The sequence below is a fragment of the Geotrypetes seraphini genome, chromosome 10 (genome assembly GCF_902459505.1).
Source record: "Geotrypetes seraphini chromosome 10, aGeoSer1.1, whole genome shotgun sequence".
NCBI classification, from domain to species: Eukaryota; Metazoa; Chordata; class Amphibia; order Gymnophiona; family Dermophiidae; genus Geotrypetes; species Geotrypetes seraphini.
This window is the reverse complement of record NC_047093.1, coordinates 68329946-68354439: the sequence shown is the minus strand read 5'-3', so window position 1 is coordinate 68354439 and position 24494 is coordinate 68329946. Positions and strand designations below refer to the sequence as shown.

The following is a 24494-nucleotide window of genomic DNA, read 5'->3' as shown; positions in this document are numbered from 1 at the left end:
AGTTTCAAGTTTTATTAGGATTTTATATACCGCCTATCAAGGTTATCTAAGTAGTTTTACAATCAGGTACTCAACCATTTTCCCTATCTGTCCCGGTGGGCTCATAATCTATCTAACACACTTTGGGCTATGGAGGATTAAGTGACTTGCTCAGGGTCACAAGGAGCAGCGCGGGGTTTGAACCCGGCACTGTTCCCTCTAAGCTGAGCAGGAGTCCTCCACCCACAGTCTCACCAATAGAGGGTGCTGTTTTACTGTCACATTTTTCAATTGTGAGGGACATGCAAGTTCTGCAGGACTCCAGGGAACATACCTGTCCTTAGCGACTGAAAATATTCCACCCCCTAGTGGTAGCAATGCAGCTGGAGGACACCTGCTCAGCTTAGAGGGAACACCCCAGGGTGCTGAGGCTGTAGCTTCAACCACTGCTCCACACACTCCCAGTTCAGCTTCCAGCCCAGCCCCGACAAGCTCCAGCCGCATCAGGAAGGCCTTCTTCCTTCTTGTTTCCAATATGTTAGTCCATCATGTTTCCTCCTTTATTATTTACCATGCCATTATTATTATTATTATTTTAATTTTATGATTTGTTTATTTTTAATTTTTAACTTTTTATATTGATTCCATTGTAAGTCGTTTAGATATCAGTTTGATAAACGGTATATCAAAGAATAAAGAAACTTGGAAGCTTCTATACTGCTACTAATAACTGGGGAGTCAATTCTGAGCGGTTTGCATGAGCTTCAGTAAAGATGTTATAGAACCTGACCTTTAGTAACGGTGTTACAATACCTGAGCTTCAGTAGTGGTGTAAAGTAGCCAAGTGATTGGTGCTGTAACAACACTTTGCAATGCACAAAAGATAGTTGTCGCTTTTAGTGATTCGAAAAAAGCGACTGGTCAAGCACAGAAATTAATATAATATTTATAGCATTGATACTATAAATACAGTTTTTACAATAGCATGGACATACACGTGTGTTATATGCGTGTTGAAGGCGCGTCTAATGAGTACCTGTTAACAGCGTAAAATATAAGAGAGGGCAGCAAAAAGATGGAACCAATGAGAGAAGGCTAAAATTGTGGTTCACAATTAAAATTGTGATTAAAATATGTACAAGCTGGGCCAGAAATTTTTACAGCATCCCCTTCATTTATGTCCTGCATTTGCGTCGTCTGCTGCTACCTCTCTTCAATCAAGAGATTGCCCTCACTGTACTATTTTAAAGTGCGCTAAGTACCAGCGTTTGTTAACTGTGTGTGCTTTGTGCTCCAACGGTCAACATTATGGATGGCGGTTGTAGGCTCTGATTTATGCAGGCTGCCCTTTCCCTTTTAGGAAGAGGACTCAATGACAGCAACTGAAGGAGGGAGGACTAGCTGCAACGGAGGAGTCTAACGTAGCAAATCTAGCGCATGTATACATTGTCGCTGGATCAACTGGACCATTTTGCACATGTGTGAGAGTCACCCTCACAGCGATCGATCAGACAGGATCGAACAGAGATTATGGCGAACCTCCATGCAAATCATTTCCATGCAAACTTGTTTGAGCATTGAACGGTCTTACCGACCGTGTTTAGTGCATCTAGCCCTGTGCCTTTTTCTTCATAGATCCAGCACTGTGGAAAGCACTACCTTCATCTATTCGGGTGGAGGCTTCTTTATAAAACTTTAAAATAGCAGCTGAAACATGGTTATTTGAACAATCGTTTTCACACTGATCAAGTAGTCCTCCAGGCTTGGTCTGTTGCCAGTTCCTGAACCCCTATTACTCTCCTTCGTCCTATTGTTATCCATTCTGCTTGTCTCTGTTTTCAATCTAATGTGAATGGTGCTATCCTATCTGGAAATTATGATGTATTTTTCTGTTTTTTTATCAGTAGATTGTGTACTGCCTTGCTGTGCTATTGCAGTTAAAGGCAGTATAGTAAATCCAAAATAAATAAATAAACTCTAGTTATTGATTGATGACTCATTAACTAATTAATTTCTGCATGCAGATGCACTGGGAGCAGAAATAGAATCCAGGGGATACTATGTCTTTTTAAAATAGTGCCTAAATAGGGACCTACTTACCTTCCTCCACATGCATGCTTTATCTAATTATTCTCTGGATAATTTTAAACAAGTAACTTCTGCAGATAAACCTCTATTTTATGTGTATGAATGGCTTTAAAAATTACCCTAATAGTGAAATGCCTTACCAGTAACAATATGTGTTTTTGTTTTTAACCAGGCAGTAGTGAAAGCTCAGAATTTAGTGAGGAGATGTCTTCAGGACTTGAAAGGTGGGTCCAAGCATGTTTAGATCTCTTTGGTGATTATGCATTAGGAGCCAGGACAGAATAGGGTGATTTTGGTTAATGCGCTACATGACAACTGTTTCATGATTTAATCAGTCAGTTCTAATAAACTAGAGAGTACAGCACCAAGAATATATTTTACAAAATGTTATACGTTTTTTGTTACCCATCCTGGAGGGCCGTAAAGAGAACTGGTTTTCAGGATGTCCTCAATGAATATTCCTGCAAAGTATTTGCAAAACAATTTTGGTTACTTTGAAAAAGCAGACTGTTTGCAGCCTTCACAGACCCAAGTATAAGATCCAGATACCCCTTTGATATTAATAGATGATCCCATCAATGGGACCAAGTGCTATGGTTGCGGTGTATGCTTTCATCATCCTCATCTAATTTCCAATTTAAAAAATTCCAGCATGACATGGAAGATATTTAAATTCCCCAAAAAATCATTACACTAACCCATGTACACTTATGATTAAGGTTCAACAGCTATAATCCTTGAGAGCCTTCAAGTGTCTGGGGCTAACTAATATATTAAAATTCATCTCTTGAATGTTAATGAAAAAGCAACAAACTTGCAGAACGTCCTTAACTGTTTATCTCCAGCGGCTCAAAGAGCAAAAGCAACTTTTTAAACAAATGACCTCACAAGTCATAGGCCAGTATATGTCCTCAATAGTGCTGCCCGATTCACAATTCGAATTGATTCATTGATTCACTTCGGGTGAATCGATTCAAATTGATTTGTTTTGGGAAAAAAATTGAACTTACCATTTTGTCGGCCCCCTTGCTAGTGACCCGTTAGGGCTTTCCCTCTGCCACTGGAGTCCTTCCATCTAATGTAATTTCCGGTTTTGCAAAACTGGAAGTTACATCAGAAGCAAGGACTCCGGTGGCAGAGGGAAAGCCCAAACGGGTTTCTGCATGCAGATCGACGGCAGCAAGGCTCTCTCCTTCCCAGCCGGAAGTATTTCTCCTCCCTGGCAAGGCAAAAGCGGCGGTAGTGAATGCGATCACTACCCTGACACTACTCCGGGCGTGTTCTCTCCATTCGGCCGCCCAAACGGAAACAGGAAGTTTTCACTGAGGGTGGGCCGCAGTGGAAAGAAGACACAAGGAGTGGTGGCAGGAGTGGATCGTTAAATAACTACCACCACTAGCAACATATTGTAACGTCAAAATAAAGGTAGATGGGGGGAGAAGGGAGATGGACTTCGGCGAGTTGGTGGACTGGAGGAGAGATGGGGAGAAGATGGATGGTGGGGGGGAGATGGACTTGAGGGAGATTATAGAGGGGAGATGGGAGAGTTGGTGGACAAGAGAGAGAGATGGGGAGAAGATGGATGGTAGAGATGAACTTGGTGGAAGGGTAGAGATGGGCTTGGGGGAGAGGGAGAAATGGACTTGGGGGAGTTGGAGGACTGGAGAGGAAGAGATGGGGAGAAGATGGACAGGAGAGGTGAACTTGGTGAAGGGGGAAGATGGTAATTAATATTCGCAATTCATTCTCTCAAAATACATTAACCAACTTCAAAACCACTGATCAATCTGAACTCATTCCGACAGCAAAATGCTCAAATTTCAAAATCCCTTCGCTCCAAGATATTGAATCCTTATTTCAACAAGTAAATATAAAAAGCTCCCGATCCGAAATAATTCCACCTTTTTATTTGAAAAAACACTTCTCACATTTTGGCCCATTCATATTGTCACTCATTCAGAATAGCTTACTTACTTCTACAGTCCCACCGCAATGGAAGATTGCTTCCATCACCCCTATCCTCAAAAATCATAAAATCAGCATCAATGAATTATCTAATTACCGCCCGATAGCAAACATACCATTTATCGCAAAACTAACAGAAAAACTGATTTTTAATCAACTTTCCGACTTCATTGAAAAAACAAATGCTCTACATCCTAATCAAACAGGATTCAGAAAATTTCACAACACTGAATATTTTAGGCCTAACCTCAAATATCCAATATTACCTAGACCATCACAAATCAGTCATTCTTTTCTCTTTAGACATTTCTGCTGCCTTCGACACCATAGACCATGATTTGCTTTTAGAAAGACTTGAAGAAAAAGGAATAAATGAGAGAGTTTTAGCATGGCTTAATTCATATCTCACTAACCGAACTTCTTTTGTTAGATTCAATAATGAGGATTCCACTTCTTATACTTCATCATTTGGAATACCTCAAGGATCTATTCTGTCCCCTTTACTATTTAACATCTTCCTCTCACCATTATTAGAGATCTGTCAGGCTATAGGCTTTATTCCATTTTCATACGCAGACAACATTCAACTTATTCATCCCTTGGATCCGGAAAATATCACAGAAATCTCTTGTATTAATCAAAAACTAGAACAAATACAAAATTGGCTTAACTCAAATAAATTAGCTTTAAACATTAATAAGACAAAATCCATGTTATTCAACTGGAAAAAAGACATAACACTCTCAAAACCGTTCAATCTTAATAACATCCCACTCAATTTGGTATCCTCAGTCAAAATTCTTGGTGTACTTATAGATGACAAATTAACCTATCACGAACACATCTCACTCACCGTTAAAAACTGTTTCTTCAAATTACGCCAGATTAGGTCAATTGCCAAATTTCTTAGTTTATCCTCATTAAAGATATTAATCCATTCCTTTATAATATCAAAAATAGATTATTGTAATGCCCTATTTATAAACATTACACAAAAAGAAAAAAGGAGATTACAGATAATTCAGAATACGGCCATAAAATTAATTTACAACGCAAAAAAATTTGACCACATATCCCCACTATTAATAGATGCTCATTGGCTACCAATTGGTCACAGGATATTGTTTAAAATAATGCTTCTTATTTTCAAGACATTAGCATCCAGTGAACCACAATTCATTTCTAGATCACTGATCCCATATAAAACTCAACGCTCTCTGCGATCATCAGATCAAAACTTACTTTCAGTACCTTCTTTAAAAATCATAGGGACTAGAAGATTAGATATGTTTACAGTGGCGGGACCACAATGGTGGAATGCCCTCCCCCAGTACATTAGAACAGAACATGATATTGTAACATTTAAAAAACTTTTAAAAACCTATTTATTTAAAGATGCTTTTCATTCTTGAAACCTTTTACCTACTGTAATAACTCTCTATAAATTGTGCTCTGGTATTTTGCACCCCTCCCTCTTGTTTTTTCCCTTCCTTTCTTAACATACCCAATATTGTAACTTTTAATTCCTTTCCTTACCCCTCATGTACGTTTTAAATGAAATTATATTGTTAATGTCTTAGTTGCTTTGATTACTTTACTTAGACTATGTACATCGCCTAGCAATTTTAATAGGCGATCCATCAAAAGCTTAAATAAACTTGAAACTTGAAACTTGGTGGAGGGGGAGGGGAGATGTACTTGGGGAGATCATGGAGAAGGGAGATGGGGGGAGAGGGATAGAAGAAATAATGGATCTAAAAACAGGAGAGGGAGAGATGGTGGGCAATGGGATTTAGGAAGGGAAGGAACAGAAAGGGAGAGAAGTTGGACACAAGGGATGGTGTAAGGGTGGATAGGAGGGTAGTTAGAAAGAGAAAGGGAGAGCTGGTGGGGAAGGAGGGATTGATGCTGGATGAAAGGGTAGTTGAGAAAAGGAGAGATGGTTGATCTGGAGATGGTGGGGGTCCATCGCTGCAGCTTCGGGAATAGAGACGAAAAAAAAGAAAGATGCCAGACCTTCGGAGGAGGGAAGGGAAATGGAAAGGGAGGACAGAGATGGAAGATGGATGGTTACCACGGAAAAAGAAGAAAATGACAAATGGGCAAGAGACCCTGGCAAGTGAGTTATCAGAAGACGTTTGTTGCAGAGCCTGGGACCAACATGATTTGAAAAATGACCAGACAACAAAAAGTAGAAAAAATAATTTTATTTTGTTTTGTGATTACAATGTGTCAGATTTGAAACTTGTATTCTGCATGAGCTGGTATTAGACCGCAAACGTGAGCTAGGATTTAACAGAGAGAAGAAAAGTCTTTTTTGTTTGTTTATTTTGTTTACATCAAAGGGCCAGTGTGGGTAGGAGAGGGCAAAAGGGGTGAAGAGGCTATAAAATAAACCCACCAGGATGTTTGGAAAAACCACCCAATTGGGCAGGAAAATCAAATTGAAAAATCGATTCAATTGGCTGAATCGAAATATTTTTTCCTGAATCGGGCAGCACTAGTCCCCAAATGCAGTCGGCTCCTATAAGAGGCCCATGTTGCAAAGGCCAGTTCTGGGAAATAGACATAAGGTAAAAAAAAAACAAAAAGCTCCCCAAAGAGGGAGAAAAACCCATAGGCCAGAAAACTGAGCTACTTATTATGCTCAGATTTAGTTACTGAAGGTGAACAGTATCACAGTACTTGTGAGATTCAATGAAACTGCATGCAAACGCTTATCTCAACATCGTCGGTCTGATAATCATCCAGGCTTTTCCATCTTCCATCACCAACAATTGTAATCCACCCAAAGTGTTTGATGAAAAAAATCCAAAAATCAAAATTCAAAGGCTAACCTGTTTTTTCTCCCTCATCGGGGAATTTTTTTTTAACCTTAGGTCTATTTCCCAGAGCTGGCCTATGATTCTAAAATGGACCCCTTATAGGAACCGACTGCACCTAGGGTCATACACTGGTCTATGACTTTTGAGGCCGTTTGTTTAAAAAGTTGCTTTTGCTATTTGAGTTGCTGGAGATGAACAGTTAAAGACATTCTGCAAGTTTGCTGCTTTTTGTATAAGTTCATGTCTTTTCCCATTTTTTGGATTATAGAATGTTAATGAAACGCATCCCATAAACCAGACTTATTTGCAGCTCTTAAGTGGTGCAGTTGCTTGACCCCTTGTTCCCGGGAGTGCAGCGGCCTGTGTTTTGCAACATAACTATGGTACAGTGCAGCAGTAGGTAGTACATGGCCTGTGATATGCCCAAGCCATATCCTATTCATAAACTATTTTCCAAGTTAAAGACAAAAATGTTGTATGCTCTATAAAACTGAAAAGATGCGTTGTGAAGACATTTAGGACCAGATTCAGTAAGTGGCACTCAAAATTGGATGCTGAAAACAAATCAGCGCTAAGCGTGATTCTATAAAGAGCTTGCGCCCTTTATAGAATCGTGCTTAGCACCAATTCCCATGCCTACCTTTAGGTGCCAAACTTACACCTGCTAAAACCTGGTGTAAAGCTGATGGCTAAATTAGGCACACCGAGGCTTTACTCTATAACTTTGGGGCTCATTTTCAAAAAAGATAGACGTCCAAAAGACAGCACTTGGACGTCTTACTAGTCAAAACGTCCAAGTGAGCATTCTCAAAACAGACTTTCTAGACGCCTTTCTGGTTGTTTTGTCTCCATGGCATCCAAATCTTAAGGAGGCGTGTTTTCGGCGGGCTTAGGACTTGGATGCTCGTCAGGCATAATCAAACCTTTAAGAAAAGATCTTGGGCTTTTTATTAGACGTTTGGAGCTAGGCCTGTTTTAAAAGCATCTAAATGCTAAAAAGGTGCCCAAACTGACCTGATGACCACTGGAGGGATTAAAGCCCTTTACTCTCCCAATGGTCACTGACCCCCCTCCCATCACCCAAAGATGTAAAAAAAAAAAAAAAAGTATATTCTAGCCTGTATTACGAGGGGGTGTGCTGAAAAGTTCTCAGCCCAAGCAGCTTCAGATGTTAACACAGATTTGAGCCCGGAGAGCAGAGGTTGCTGTAGTGAATTTCACAATAAAAATTCTGAAACGGACCTGGTCCGGTTCTGGTCCTAAAACCACCTTGCACACACTCTGTTGCCTCTCAGATATTCCTTCAAGTTCCAGGTGCTGATGTCATCATATCGTGCTTATATTGTATGTTGAGCCCTCATAAACCTGCTGTACCTACAATAAGGTGACACCTGCAGGCATAAGGGCTATTGTTGTGGTGTACAGATGGGTACAGTAAGTTTTGAGTGGGTTTTGGAGGGCTCACTGTACAATATAAGTAAGATATAGGGCTCCTTTTACGAAGGTGCGCTAGCGTTTTTAGCTCACGCACCGGATTAACGCGCGCTAGTCAAAAAACTACTGCCTGCTCGAGAGGAAGCGGTAACGGCTAGCATGCGCAGCATTTTAGCACGCGCTCTTCCACGCATTAAGGCCCTAATGCGCCTTAGTAAAAGGAGCCCATAGTGACATCTGTACCTGGAACTTTTAATGTGAAATTCACAACAGTACTTCTTAGAAGAGCCTCTCTGCTATGCTCAGCTGAACAGTTTACTAAGAATGCAGGTTGCCTAGAGGAAAACTTTTTGTGCGTTTTTTTCATGTGGCTGTATTTATATTTGAGAATGGCCAAAAAAGATGTACTAAGGATCAAAACATCTACATTGGTCATAAAAAAAAAAAAAAAGATAGATGTCTTGCTCTTTTGAGAATGGACATTTTCTCTACTGGATTTCTGGACATCTTTTCCAAAGCATCCAAACTCAGACTTTGACGTCCCATCGAAAGTGCTCCTCTGTGTGCACAGCTTTTTGGAACACTCCTAGCACTCCCATGGCCATGCCCTCTTTTGAAATAAGCATTAGTAGAGTTCGGCACCGTGCCTTATAAAATAGTGCACAGCCAGAGGTGTGCACAAATATTAAGGTGTGCCAATTAACTTCAGTAATTGATTGCTAGCACCTAATTATTGATAGTTACGGGCTGGTGACTCAAATTGTATACCCATCTTGGACCTAAATGTGGGTACCATATATAGCAAGTGGAGGTTAATGCGAAGTAAATTATAAATTGTCATATTAGTAGATACCAGATCAGAAATAGAATATGCTCTAGAATAGGATTTCCCTAGACATGTTTTCCTTTTGAGAACATGTCTGGGGTTCCGGACGGCTTTTCAAAACCCAGCATTTTGTCCTGGTTTTGAAAAGCTTCCGACAATGAGCGATGTCGGGACGGCATTTGTGCATGCGCGGATGCAACGCGATGACTGTATGACATTATCGTGTCACACCAGTGCATGCGCGAATGCCATCTGTCATTGCACGTGCAGGTCGAGGGGGCAAGGGGTGGTCCTGGGGGCAGAACTGGCTGGTCAGAATTGGAGGGGGGGGTCCGGATTCTCTGTTTGGAAAAGCCTACTCTAGAAAACACCACTTAAATTGGACTGTGTCTAAATGGCCTATTCCTGTAGAGAGCATTTCACTGTAAAGAGGATGTGACTGTATTGTCTTTCAAAACAGTTATATGGTCTTTGTTAAATCTAATCAAAGGAAAATAATGTACAGCAACCAGGATTGAGAAACAACCTTCTCTTTGTATGTGTGTGTGAATATAAGGATATATATAGAATTTTAAGTATAGCTAGTTTACTGCATAAATCAGAATTTAGGAAAGCAGAAAATAAATCAGCATTCAGCATCTACTCAGATTTATACTTCTAAACCATGATTATTCATGCTTTTATGATTACCCCAAACTTTTCTTGCTAGAGGGAGTGGAAAGAACGTAGTTAAAGCCTATTTTGTATGTTACTCCTAGAGTTATAAATAGACTTCCTCATAGCCCTACATTTTTGGGATATATTATATACTGCGGCATGTGCAAAATATTAAATCCCTAAGGGGTTCTTAGACTCCCTATAAACAATTTACATTCCAGCCCATTTCCTCCCTCTTCCAAAATCTTCATCCAGTTCCAAGAATTCACAATAGTCCATTGAAGGTCAAGAGAGGTGTATGGCAAGCGCTTCCTGCTGGCTTTATTCCCACATGGGTGGGGGTGGGCAGAAGAGGACAGTTTACAAGCATTTAAGAAGTTTATGAAAGATCATTAAGAAAGAAGTCCTTAAGTCTAAAAATAGAGGCAAATAATGTGAGCATACTACTCTCAAGATCCACAGAAGGCGAGTCTTTCAACTGAAAGCTCTAGAATGAAGAGACATAGGATGGAGGTAAAAGGGGGTAGACTCGGGAGTAACCTAAGGAAATACTTCTTATGGAAAGAATGGTGGGTGCATGTAACAGCCTCTCGATGGTGGTGATGGAGATGAAGAGTCTACCTGAATTCAAGAAAACATGGAACAAACACAAAGGTTTATGGTTTATTTAGACTTGCTATTCTATTCTACCTTTTGCTAACTTGTAGATCAAAGTGGTTTACATGTTAATAATAATAATAAAAAGAGGGAGAGAGAAAGGAATTACAATATCCAGATAGGAAAGAGAACTAGTCACACAAGATCTATCAATGTAAATAGGGTATCTGAAGGGGTAAGAGGGAGTGGGAGAGTAGCAGCAGGAAAGGATGCCTAGTGCAAAGGGTGATCAGAGGGTGCAACTAACCTAGACTGCCTGGAAGGCCTGCTGGTAAAGCCATGTTTTCAAGTCAGTTTTAAATTTTTTAAATGAGGGTCTCATCTGATGAGAAAAGGTGGGGAGTTCAATAGCGATGGTGCAGTAAAAAAAAGCTCAGGGTAGAATGCACAACATTTTGACACCACAGTAAAAAAATGTGGTGGGAGTGATTTTATTTATGCACAAACAAATAGCAGGCAAATCATATGCATGCTATTTGTTTGGATAGGCCCAGTAAAAGAGGGAAGGAACTATGCCTGGCGCTTGCTCAGAAGAACACTTGCTATGCACAACTCCTCCTCCTAACCTGCCTGCAGTCGTCGTTCTCTGAAGCCACGATTCTGGCAGAGGAAAGAGCAGCGGCTGCTTGCCCAGCTGATTGGGGATTCCCCTGCTAGCACTGGAGCCAGCGGGGGAAGCCCTGATCAGCTGGGGGGCTTTTATTTTTAGTTTTTTTTAATGGGTGCAGCCATTGTGTATGTAACACACGCATAACAGCAGCCCATTAAAAAAACAAAAATAGTATGCTGGGAACACCCCCCCTCCAAAATCATTTTCAACAGACCACACATAATCTTCTAGAGCAATGTCTCTCAAACTTTCTCGAGCTGCGGCACACTAAAGGTAGTGGCCACAGCTTGAGGCACCCAGAAATGCACGGATGTCGCCATGATGACATCACGCGCACATGTGACATCATCTCATTGATATCCACGCATGCGCAGAGGCCCCCCCCCAAGACAGGCCCTGAAATGCCAGTAGAGCATGCCAGCAGGGAAGTCTAACAAATATCAACTGAGTACCCCCAGCCACAAACTCCCAAGCTCTACCCTAGACCCGCCCAAGCTCTTCCCCAGATCCCGCCTCCTTTACTAACTGTAATGCAATTTTTCCATTCATTTTTCATATACAGTGGTACCTCGGTTTACGAGTGCACCGGTTTGCGAGTGTTTTGCAAGACGAGCAAAACATTCGCAAAATCGGCGCCTCGGAAACTGAGCGTGCCTCGATTTCCGAGCGGCGCTCCTGTGATCCGGCACCTTCCCCCCACGATCTGGCATCTGTGAACTCGCAGGCCTTGAGCATGCGCAGATGCTCAAGGCCCAGCAAGAAGAGGAGGCCGATCTTCGGGCACTTGCACCAATGCACAGGACATGCCGGTGCCCAGATGACAGTAAGAAGCGGTGAGGGAGTGCCCAATCGTGGTGGAGGGGTGCCCAATTGCAGCAGGGGAGTGCCAAATCGTGGGGGGGTGCTGTATCACGGGGGTGAGGGGGCCAGATCGCAGGTGGGGCCTTTGGGGGGAGCAATGCCGATTCTCATGGGGGGGGATAGAGCAGCGCCGCTGGCCTCGGGGGGCTGGGAACGTATCAAAATAAGTTTCCATTATTTCCTATGGGGAAACTCGCTTTGATAAACGAGCATTTTGGATTACGAGCATGCTCCTGGAACGGATTATGCTCGTAATCCAAGGTACCACTGTACTGTACACACAATATACACAGCAGATATAAATTTTCAAAACTGATACATTTCAATTGAAAATAAAATCATTTTCCCTACCTTTGTTGTCTGGTGACTTTATTTTTCTGTGCTTTTAACTGTTTCTAGTGCCTTCTTATCCATTGACTGTTTTTCTCTCCATCTTCACTTTCTGCCTTGCAACCATCTTTGGGATTGAGTTAACATTAAGTTTTTCAACTTGTCTGCTTTCTTCTCAAAATCTACTTTTCCATGTCTTACCATCCCTTCCTATCGCTCTCTCCTTTCCTCCCTATTTCCATGGTATGACATATCTCTCCTTCCTTCCTCCCCTCCCCCCTAGTGGCCCAACATCTCTCTCCTTCCTTTCCCCCTTCCCAGTCTGGCTTGGCTTCTCTCTCCTCTCCTTCCCATAATCTGGCATCTCTCTCTACTACTACTAATATTATTATTTCTATAGCACTACTACACTCCCCTCCTTTCCTTCCCTTCCATTCCCTGGTCTGATATCTCTCCCTTTAGTCATCTCTCCTTCCCCCCCCCCCCAGTGTAACATTTCTCTTTCCCTTCCTCCTTTCTGGCCCCTCTCCCAGTCCAACATTTCTCCCTCCTTTCCAACAGTCTTAACATTTTTTTCTTTCTTCCTCCTGCATGCTTCTCCTCTGGTTTTCCTTCCCTCCCCTAACCAACTTCTCTCTCCCTCCATGAGTCCAACTTTTCACTCTCTGCCCTCTCCCCCTTCTCCCCAAGTGTGACAGTTTTCCTTCCCTCCTTCCTGTCCTCCCCATCCATCTCGCCTTCAACATGAGTCCAACCCTTTCTGCCTCCTCCACAGTTTCTTTCTCTCGCTCCTTGCCTCTTTCCTCGAGTGATATCCTTCCTTCCCACCCCCCAACCCATGTTCTCTCCCCATGCACCATTTCTTCCTCTCCTCCACCCCATGTCCTTTTCTCCCTCTCTCATCACTTTCACTCCTCCTTTAACAATTTTCATTCCTTCCCTCCCCCAACCCCACTCAGCTAATATGCTCTCTCCCCATCCACCATCTCACCCTCCCCTCCAGTGTATAGCATCTTTCCTTTCCCTCCCCTTCTGCTAGATCCATCAGCATCTCTTCTCACTTCCCTTTCCCCGCCCCCTGTCCAGCAGCACCTCTTCCTCTCCCCATATCCAGTAGTATCCCTTCTCCCTTCCCTTTCCTTCCTCCCCTGCCAAGCAGTACTTCTCCTGTCTAGCAACAGCTCAGTGTGCTTTTAACTTGACCACAGAGCTGCCGTGATGATTAATTTAGACGCGGTTTTCATCAACAACCTCGGGGCCTTTCCTAGTCCGGCCCATTTAATGATGCAACTTCCTCTTAAAGAGGAAGTCGCATCATTGAAATGGGCCAGCCTAGAAAACACATCACCTTCAATACCTTTTGGCCTAGCGTTGGCACCCAGACTATTCACAAAATGTTTAGTTGTAGAAACTGCAACACTCCGCTCTTATGGCTTTCATGTATTCCCTTTTCTGGATGATTGGTTGATCAAGGCATCGTCACCACAGGTGCATATCTAGCCATCCACTCAACCATACGTCTCCTGGAACTTCTAGGATTTGCAGTCATTTACCAGAAGTCCCATCTCTAACCAACTCTAAATCTGGAGTTCAATGGGGCTCTTCTGAACACAATGCAGATTCATGCTTACCTTCCTCAACAGAGACTAAATACCCTACTTCACCTCTGCAAACATATGTTTACTCTCCAAACCATCAAGGCAAGAAAGATGATTTGACTTTTGGGACATATGGCGTTGACGGTCCATGTCACTTCATTCACATGTCTTCATCTCAGAGATCATCAGTGGACTCTTGCTTTCCAATTGACCCAAGCCTCAGATCGATGTTCCTAGAAACTCAGGGTCACATCCACAATACGTCAGTCTCTTCAGTTGTGGTTGGAACTGACAAATCTTTCCAGAGGCCTACTCTTCTATGTTCCTCCACATCAGAAAATACCAATAACAGATGCCTTCATGTTTGGGTGGAGAACCCACCTAGAAAGCCTTCACACTCAGGGTACTTGGAGTATTGAAGAAAAATCTCTCCACATCAATCTTCTAGAACTCAGAGAAAATTGCAGCACTCTTCAGACCTTTCAAGATTGCTTTCTCAACCAAGTAATACTGACCTTGAAAGACAATCAAGTAGCCATGAACTATATAAACAAACAAGGAGGTACAGGGTATCACCTACTCTGCTGGGAAGCCTTTCAGATCTGGAACTGGGCAAGTCCATGCAACATCTTCCTCAAGGCTGTGTTACTAGCAGGCAAACAAAATGCTTTGGCAGACAAACAGAGCAGATTCCTTCAACCTCACAAGTGGTCACTCAGCTCAACAGTATTGCATCAGATCTCAATCTGGGAGACTTCACAAATAGATCTCTTTGTGTATTTTTGAGAAGTCCATCAATGACAATCATATCACACCTTCAGAAATTAAAAAAAAAATGTTCAAAACTACACTCTTTATAGAAGCATTCCAATAAAAAATGTTTTTTCCTAATGCTGATTTTAGGATAAATTGTACTGTGATGAGCTATGAACCATGGCTTTTTAAGATGTAATTATCCATCTGTAATTTAAGATGTTTGTACAAGTCTCGTTTGTTCCATTTTGTGTATGTTACTTTTGTAAGGCCGCCTAAGAATAGGTGGTTGACAATTTTTTTTAAATAAATAAATCTCTTTGTATCTCCAAATAATCCCAAACTTCCACACTTCTGTTCCAGACTATATTCTCCTCATCGCCTGGAGGCAGATGCTTTCCTCTTATATTGGACGAACAGGTTTCTCTATGCATTCCCTCTAATTCCTCTGATAGGGAAGCTACTGTTCAAACTGTGACATAAACCTACCACCATGAACCTCATAGCTCTGAGGTGGCCGAGACAACCCTGGTTCTTCCTTCTCCTTTAACTCAGTGTAATGGAACCATCCCACTAGAAATTTATCCAACTTTGCTGACTCAGAATGAAGGGTCCCTTCTCCATCCTAATCTATGTTCTCTAACATTTACAGCATGGTGCCTCTCTCCCAGTGGATAGATGAATTCACTCTTTCTGCTCCAGGCAAAACTGTCCACACAGCATTGTTACTATTTTATGTGGACTCAATTCACCCTTTGGTGTCACCAACAAACATTACCTCCAGACACTTGTCTTCTGTCATCAGTTCTAGACTATCTTTTACATCTCTCCAACTCTGGTCTAAAGACCACTTCATTAAAGGTACATCACAGTGTTCTGTGCATTTCATATACCTTTGAACAATAAGCCTCTGGCTACACACCCATTGTTTTCAGGTTCATTAAAGGCCTACTTTGTCCCCATTTTGATGTTTGGCGATTTTAATGTGATTCTCGACTCGGAACTGGATCGTCTTGGAGGGGCCTCTTCTGCTGATGATCATCCTACATGGGGCTTTACCCAGTTTTGCAAGGTACTGGATTTGGTGGACGTTTGGCGACTTTACCATCCTGTCGATAGGGATTTTACTCATGTGGCTCGGGCTCATCCTACTATGTCTAGGATAGATTATATACTGGTGTCTTCCTTTTTTCTGTCTCGGATGTTTCGTGCAGAGATTGGCACCCCCACGGTTTCTGATGTTTTAGTGTGGGTGGAACTCCAGGGCGTCCAACTGGGGTCTACGCCTGGTCAGTGGAGGTTCCCTAGATATCTTTACTGGGATAAGCATTACAAAGAGTACATTCTTTAGAAATAGGATCAGTACCTGAGGGATAATGCTGCCTCCACTTCGGATGCGGTACTGCTGTGGGAGGCTGCCAAGGAGGTCTTTCGCGGGGAGACTATAGTATATGTGGCTAGACTGGGGAAGGAGCGTTCCCGGGAATTATTGTATTTGCATCGTGCGGTGGATACCTGTAAACTTCGGTGGATTGCTTCCAGGGATCCGGCGGATTGGGAGTCCCTGCAGGCGGCTCGGGTGGCGCTCCAGGTTAAGCTTCATGAACACACTCTAAAATCTTTCCAATATCACAAACATAGATTTTATAGATATGGGAATCAGACTGGTAAATTGTTGGCCCGTATGGTTCATCCTTGGTAAGGTCCCCAATTTTGTAGGGGCTTTTGCAGCATTCCTCCTTAGTCACCAATAGGAATCGTCTTATTGATATTTTTTCCCGCTATTTTTCGGGAATTCTTTTCTAGGAGAGCTTCGCCACCGGGTGCTGTGGCTTCTTACTTGGACTCCTTATGGTTGCCCCGGGTTTCGGGGGCCGTGGTTGAGGTCTTGCATGCCCCTGTTACTGCCTTAGAAATTCAGCAGGTCATTCGGGACTCTCCGCTTTCCAAGGCCCCGGGACCCGACGGACTCTCATCTGAATTTTACAAAATTTTACAGGATCTTTGGAGGCTTACTTCACTGGGGTGGGTTCCTTGGGGGCCTTCCCTGCTCACGTTAATCGGGCGCATATTGTGTTGGTTCCCAAGCCTGATAGAAACCCAGCTTTTGTGGACTCTTATCGTCCCATTTCCTTGATTAATTTTGAGCTTAAACTCTTGGCTAAAATTCTGGCTAATCGTCTGGCTGACTTTCTGCCGGAGCTTATTCATGTTGACCAGGTGGGGTTCGTTTGGGGTAGACAGGCGGTTTGGAACATCCGGAAGGTCATGGTGGCTCTGGGTCATAATGCTACCCACTCACTCCCTGGTCTACTGATTAGTCTTGATGCCAGCAAAGCGTTTGATTGTGTGGATTGGGAGTACTTGTTTGCGGTGCTCGAGGGCTATGGGTTGGGGGGTAATTTTCTGACCATGGTTCGCCTTTTGTGTCATCTTCCTAGTTCGGCAGTTTTGGTTAATGGTACGGTTTCTGGTTATTTTCCGGTGGAGCATGGCACTTGTCAGGGTTGTTCCCTTTCCCCTTTATTATTTATTTTATCTTTGGAACCCTTATTGCGGTGGATTCGGGAGGATGGATCGGTTTTCGGGCTGTCCGTGGGGTGGGAGGAGGTACGTTGCTTGGCCTTTGCGGACCACCCCGGGTGTTGCAATTGGTTGACTACCATGGCAGGGTGTCTGGTTTGGAGCTCAATTTGGATAAGTCTGAGGCTATGGCTGTGGTTGGGTATGCTTACAGGGATTGGACGGTTTCTTTCCCTTTGCGACAGGTGGCACACAGACTCAAATATTTTGGGGTATACATCACTGGCAATCTATCCCAGACCTACAAGGAAAATTTCACAGTGCTTTTGAACAGGTCCAGGGACCTCTTAGGTCTTTGGGCTCATTTTCCACTGTCCTTAAGGGGTCGCATTGCTCTTTACAAAATGGTTTTGTTCCCTAAGTGGGTCTATGTGATGCACACTTTTCCATTGTATATGACTAATAAGGATATTAATACGTATCACACTGTATTACGAAAATTCTTTGGAATAATAAATAGAAAACCCAGAATAACTCTTGCTCAATTATCTTTATCTGTGGGACGGAGTGGACTGGCGCTTCCGGACTTGAGGAGATACAATATAGTCTGTCTCCTTCGGCACTTGGTGGACTGGATTAAGAACACCCAGTTTTATACCCCTCTCTTGAACAGCAGTTGATGGCTCCTACTCATTTGCTGTATTATCTTCACGCTAAATGTCCACACCAGATTTTTCCTAATAGGACTCATCCCTTGCTGCGTTCCATGAGACAATGTTGGCAATGGTTATGTAAACGTATGCATTTGCCTTTTACCTCCACGGTTCTGTTGCCCCTGTGGGGTAACCGCGACCTGGATCCTGATGCCTCCAAACTATATTTACAGGGCTGGAGGGCTCGTGGTCTCTGCTATGTGCGTAATGTTGTATCGGAGGAGGGTGTGCCTCGTTCTTTCCAGGATCTACAGGCAGCGGATCTCTTGGAGGCTCGGGATTGGCTTTTCTACCGCTAGGTGTCTCATTATCTCCACTCATTGGATGTGACTACCTTGAACGAAGCAGGGCAGACGTGGTATGTGAGACTTTGACTTTGTCCCATCAGACTCGGATTAGTTTATCCTTCCATCAGGTCAGTTTGGGCTGCTTCGTGGCCCCTTGGGATCCTGAGATGGTGGCGGCTGTGTGGAACCATCTGAACATATCACGGGCCAAGGAGTTTGTCTTCTGATGAAACATCTTCCTCGGCTGACTCATTCTGTGGTCCTGCAGGAGCAGCACTTCAAGTTTCTTTTGCGGCTGCATGTCTCCCCATTCCGGGCTTATGTTTCTGGATATGCTTCTCATGCTCGGTGTCTTTGGTGCTAGTCCACCCCTGCAGGCTTGCTTCATATGTTTTGGTCGTGTGACCATATTCAAATCTTCTGGTCTCTTGTAGCACTGTACCTGCAGTCTGCTCTACACAAGCAGATTCCCTTGAGGGCAGACGTTTTGCTCTTTTCTCAGGGGGTTCATTTGGGATTGTCTAGAGGGGGCAACATGTTATTGCAAAAGGCCTCTTTGTTGGCCCTGAAGTGTATGCTTTTGTTGTGGCGCCAAGCTAACGTGCCTACCTTAACTATGTGGAGAAATTAATTGTTTAATTTGTTAAAATTTGAATATCTGGATGTTCGGAGGGGAGGTCTTGGGCCATGGAGGAAATTCAGGAGAATATGGGCTTCCGTTTGGGAGGGATTGTGCCCTAGAGCTTGCAGTTCATTACTGAACTTTTGACACTGGAGTGTGTGGGGTGGGGAGGTGGATCCTGGTGGGTAGGGGGGGGTTGGTTTCTGTGGGTCTTCGTGAAGGAAGATGCGAATGACTTGACTGTTCCTGCTCTTTGTCTTGTTAATTGTGGTTGGTATGTTGTTGTACTGCTTGATTTTGTAACTCTGAAAAATTAATAAAAATAATTGCAAAAAAAAAAGGCCTACTATGAGAACATTCAGAACCTCCAATCAAACTTTCTTCAGTTGCTTGGGACCTCAATGTTGTACTCTCTTCCTTGATGAAGCTTCCATTCGAACCAAGTGTAACTTTATTGTTCAAATAACTTAATCTGCATCACTTCTGCATGCCGAGTCAGTGAACTCCAAGCATTTGTCTCAGATCCTCCTATACAACATTCCATAATGATAGAGTTATACTTCGCCTCCATCCTAAGTTCCTACCAAAAGTAGTCTCAGAATTTCATCTCAACTAGTCTATAGTTTGCCGTCTTCTTCCCAAGACCACATTCCCATCCTGGTGAAGCTGCGCTCCACACATTGGACTGAAAATGTGCTTTGGCTTACTACCTGGATCTGTCCAAGCATCATAGAACTTCCACTCAGCTATTCCTCTCATTCGATCATAACAGGCTTGGTGCCATTCATAATATATAAAACTATTTGAGGCATGTGTGGATAGGATCAGATGGTTTGCAGTGACGGGGACCTACATTTTTCATGCCTACTGGCACCTAAGTCAATTTAGGCTCCATTAAGCATGATTCTAGATATGGTGCCTGCACTAATGTCTTAGAGAGTGGAATTGCTTGCATTGATTGAGTATGTGGTATATGCCTAACTTTGATTGACATGTGGTAGATGCTGTGTTCCTAGGCACTTACCGAGTTAAGCACTGTGTATAGAGCCTGGCCCAAAAAAGCTTAACCTCCCTCTTGGAGCTGTAGTTGTTTTTGCAGCAAGAGGCTATTGTTAAGTCAGTTATTTTATGCAGTCCCATTTTATGCAGTGAGACCCTGTTCTAAAATAACCTGGCATAACAGTAGCCCATGGTGATAACTTTCCCTCTAAAGCAGGGCTGCCCAAGTCCAGTCCTCGAGATCTACTGGCAGGCCAGGTTTTCAGGATATCCACAATGAACATGCATGAGAGAGATTTGCATACCAAGAAGGCAGTGCAGGCAAATCTTTCTCATGCATATTCATTGTGGATATCCTGAAAACCTGGCCTGCCAGTAGATCTCAAGGACCGGACTTGGGCAGTCCTGCTCTAAAGTATGCATAAGCCTTAATGCAGTGGTTCCCATAATTGGTCCTGGAGGCACCCCAAGCCAGTCAGGTTTTCAGGATTTCCACAATGAATATGCATGAGAGATTTGCACTAGTATACAAATCTCACATGAATATTCATTAAGGATAGCGTGAAAACCAGACTGGCTAAGGTACGTCCTGGACTAGGTTTGGGAACCATTACTTTAATGTCTGCCTCATGTGGATGTCATTGACATAAGCCGTTAACATGCACAATAAATCTCTTCTTAGCAGCTGATAGCAGATATTGCTACATTGACCCCCGTTGAAGAGTTTCTCTTGTTTACTTGAGTACAGATCAATAATTTCCTTGAATCTGATTCTTTTTGGTGTAGTTTGTCTTTTATTAGAATATTTGTAAAATTATAAATATAAAATGAAGAATGTAAAAAAAAAGTAAGATAAATGTGTATAACATGATATGAACCTGGAATAAAGTATGCATTCTATTAAATATTAATTCAGCAGAGGAATACTGTTTTGATTGTATTTGTATTGGTCAAACATATTGTGCTGTTTGTGCTTTGTTTTCTTTTTTTTTTTTTTTCCTCCTGTGTTTGTTTGGGGGTGGTTTGGGGTGGGGAGGATCACCAGGGATTTTACAGTGTTAGAACTCACATTTGAATTTGCAAACAGGAGTCGGTTGTATGCCACGCTGGGACCAAACTGGAGGGTTCCGGTTCGGAATTCTCCCAGAAGTCGAAGCTGTGTATACAGGTACAATTAGGTGGTGGTGGGTCTGTCTTTTCTTCCGTACAGTGTTAAACCCTCCTTGAAGTCTGCATTTGTTTGTTCCATAGTGAGTGTGTGCATCACATTTCCAAAGTGTCACAAAGGGGATATAACTAGTCATTCTATTATTTTTCTCCTTTTTTTTGGGGGGGGGGGGAGGGGTAAGTGTGTTTCCTAAGTAAAATTAGGAACCAATTTCATTGTCCTGTCTACTTTCATTCTTGAAATAAGAGCTGACATTCAGATTTTGTAAAATAGAGGAAAGATTTTTCTTTTTTAAAACTTAGGGGCCTTTTTATTTTTTTACTAAAGGGTGATAAAATCTGGGCTTAGTGCATTCTGATGCACTGAGCCTAGATTTGACTTAGCACTTTATAGGAGGTCTGGGGGGGAGGGGGGTTGAGGTCATACACTAATGTTGTCAGTAGTGCACAGAACCTACAAAAAATAATGCCGGAACACTTACCATCTCCTATTTAAGAGGCACTAAGGGCCTGATTCTGTAAACAGTGCCTAACTCTAACAAGACGCAGCGAGACCTGTAAACCTGCAACAAGCACGATGCCAGCTGCTGAAACCCTGATAGAACATAGGGCTAGATTCACTAACCTGCCCAATCGTGTGCGATCCGTGGCAGGCTGACAAATTCTCAACACAAATGGGGGCCATCGGAGGCACGTCCCCCACCAACCTCACAGATCGCTGGAGAGCGAGCCTGACACATGCACAGATCATCTTCTTTGCCTGTAGATGGTCTGCACATGCTCACCATGCAGAAAGAGCTGGAAACTTTAAAAAAATAAAATAAAATACAGCGCTGCTAACTTTCGTGAGCCCATGGTTTTAACCCGCAGGTTGAAGCGGGGCTGTTCTGTGGGTTAAAACCACAGAGTCGGGGAAGAGAGCAGGAGAATCGGGGCAGAGAGCAGGGTTTTTGCACAAGCGACTGGTCCTCAGCAGTCGCTTGATTTTGGATCAGCCAGCCCAGTCGCTGATCCTGAAATTGTTTTCTGAATTGCATCCTTCCTACTTTGTATGCCATTCCCCCTCATTTGCATGCGCAGATCGGATCAGATCAGAGGATGATCGGCACAGAGGTTGGTGAATCATTTTGGAGGAAAATCAGGTCGGTACACGATCGTAAACACGATTGGTGGGCTTAGTGAATCTAGAACCAACAGACCACAGTGGAGGTTCGAAGACAATGGTGTGCAATTTTATTCAACAAATCATAGTCTTGTTACTTTGAATCATCAGTTTCTTATACGAGAAATTGTGAATGTGAGTTAAAAAGGCTCCTGAAACAGGCCGTACAGACCGAAACACGTGCGTGTCGAGCCACCACACAAGACTATGATTTGTTGAATAAAATTGCACACCATTGTCTTCGAACCTCCACTGTGGTCTGTTGGTTCTGATTGTGTATGTGGAGGTTCTGTTAGGCATGGCTGTCAATAATCCAAAACAAAGAAGTGCACATAATATCGTATCAAGAAACAAAACTTAATTTGAGATAGCCACCATTTTCTTCGCTTAAAGTTCCTCAGAGTGCCACACGATATTAACGCATGGTAGCTGTCCTCACAGGAACCTTTATATTATGCGGTTTTTCAATATATTATTTTATAGTTTTCTTTTTAAGTTATAAAAGTGCTCGTGCTTAATACTATACTAATAGCAAGTGTAGCTGTTACTTAGCTTTTTTGTAAACTGAGTCTGGCTCAATCTTCCGGCTCACAAATCATGGATTTAGCATTCAGCTAAGATAGTATACTGCTCTGTGTTCTCCTTCCCCGACCCTGATGAAAAAATGAAACGCGTCGGTGGGGATTGAGCCAGACTCAGTTTACAAAAAAGCTAAGTAACAGCTACACTTGCTATTAGTATAGTATTAAGCACGAGCACTTTTATAACTTAAAAAGAAAACTATAAAATAATATATTGAAAAATCGCATAATATAAAGGTTCCTGTGAGGACAGCTACCATGCGTTAATATCGTGTGGCACTCTGAGGAACTTTAAGCGAAGAAAATGGTGGCTATCTCAAATTAAGTTTTGTCAATAATCCAGGCACCTGTTTATACAATTGTGCCTAGTGGTGCTTAAGTATTCTTAGGTCCTGGTAGGTGTTAAAACTTTAGGCGCACTGCCAATTGGCCAGAGTTTTCTTGGCCTAAATGAGTGTGCTCAAATGAAACCATGCCCAGAATCTGTCCCGCATTCACCACACTTCCCTGGTTTTAGTTATACAGTGTTAGTTCCTTCCAGTTGGGGACTTTGTAACCCAGTGTTATTTTTAAATTTTATGCAGCATTGTGATTGGAGGCTTTCATACAGATGGGTATGATTTTTACATCAAAATAACTGATCCTGTTCAATTATGCAGGGAGAGAGGCCCATGATACATGCTGTGTACTGCCATGTACTAATACGGTTTCACATGTTATTACATTGGGCCAATTATGATTCAGTCCACCAAAATAATAATGTTAGTGCTATCAGAAGATAGGGGAGAGATGAGAATGAAAATTATATGCCCCAATGACAAGGGCATTCTTTGTCAGATAATATTTATTTATTTACTTATGTTAGCAGTCATAGACCACTTATAGTCTAAGTGGTTTATATTCAGGTATTTAAGTATTTCTCCCTATCTGTCCTGGTGGGCTCATAATCTGACTAACATACCTGGGTCAATGAAGTGTTAGTGACTTGCCCAGGATCACAAGGAGCACTTTGCTCAAACCTGCAACCTCAGGCCACTAGGCCACTCCTCCACTCTGAGGTGTTTTTTTGTTTTTTTAAAAAATACTTTTATTGAAATGTGCAACAAATGTGTTTCAAAGAACTGGCTAATATTAGTGTGCTATAAACAAACAAATTAAACTGACTGCCCAGCTCAACCTCTTTTTCTCCCTTTGCTGTGCTATATTTTATGCAGCTATTAAGTTATCCAATCATTTTAATAAATTGAATAAATGTGACCATCTCTGGGAAAAAGTGACTAAAATCACTAGAAGCAACAGAGACAGTATAAATCTATGATGTAAAAAATTGACCGTTTTCAACATGTTTGGATCCGCAACTTTAGTTACCCCTTCCCAGAGACAGTCACAAACATGTAACTCCAGGGCCCTGCCTTTATTTAAAGGTTAGTGCAATATGAGTCAATCTGTTATCACTAAATCAGCAGCACAACCTACTACTTAGTGTATTTATAATTACTTTTGAAGGGTAACTAACTAGTGAATAGGACATACACATCCCCTTAACTAATATTAACAAATGATATAGACCAGTGTTCTTCAACCGCCAGTCCACAAAAATTTCCTGTCAGTCCATGAAGGATCGTCTATAATTATTAACCCTCCTGCAGCCTTGCAAAAGTCAAACCTTGTTGATGGGTGCAGTGGCGTACCTAGCATATGTGACACCCGGGGCCCATCATTTTTTGACCCCCCCCACCCCATCTATATGAAAAATATGATTTTTCGTAACAATTTACATATCGCACAACAAGAGTGTACATAGGAAAAGGCAGCATCTTAAACACTGTAGTTAGCACTAGAATACCAACACATACA

General features: G+C 42.5%; 1 protein-coding gene across 1 annotated transcript in view; it reads left to right on the top strand.

The window, feature by feature from the left end:
- The window catches only part of RALGPS1 (Ral GEF with PH domain and SH3 binding motif 1), a 643064-nt gene that overhangs the window by 579146 nt on the left and 39424 nt on the right, over positions 1-24494 (top strand). Inside the window, 2 exon segments of the mRNA XM_033960779.1 lie at positions 2240-2291; positions 20815-20895. Of these exon segments, the coding sequence (XP_033816670.1) occupies positions 2240-2291; positions 20815-20895 (133 nt within the window).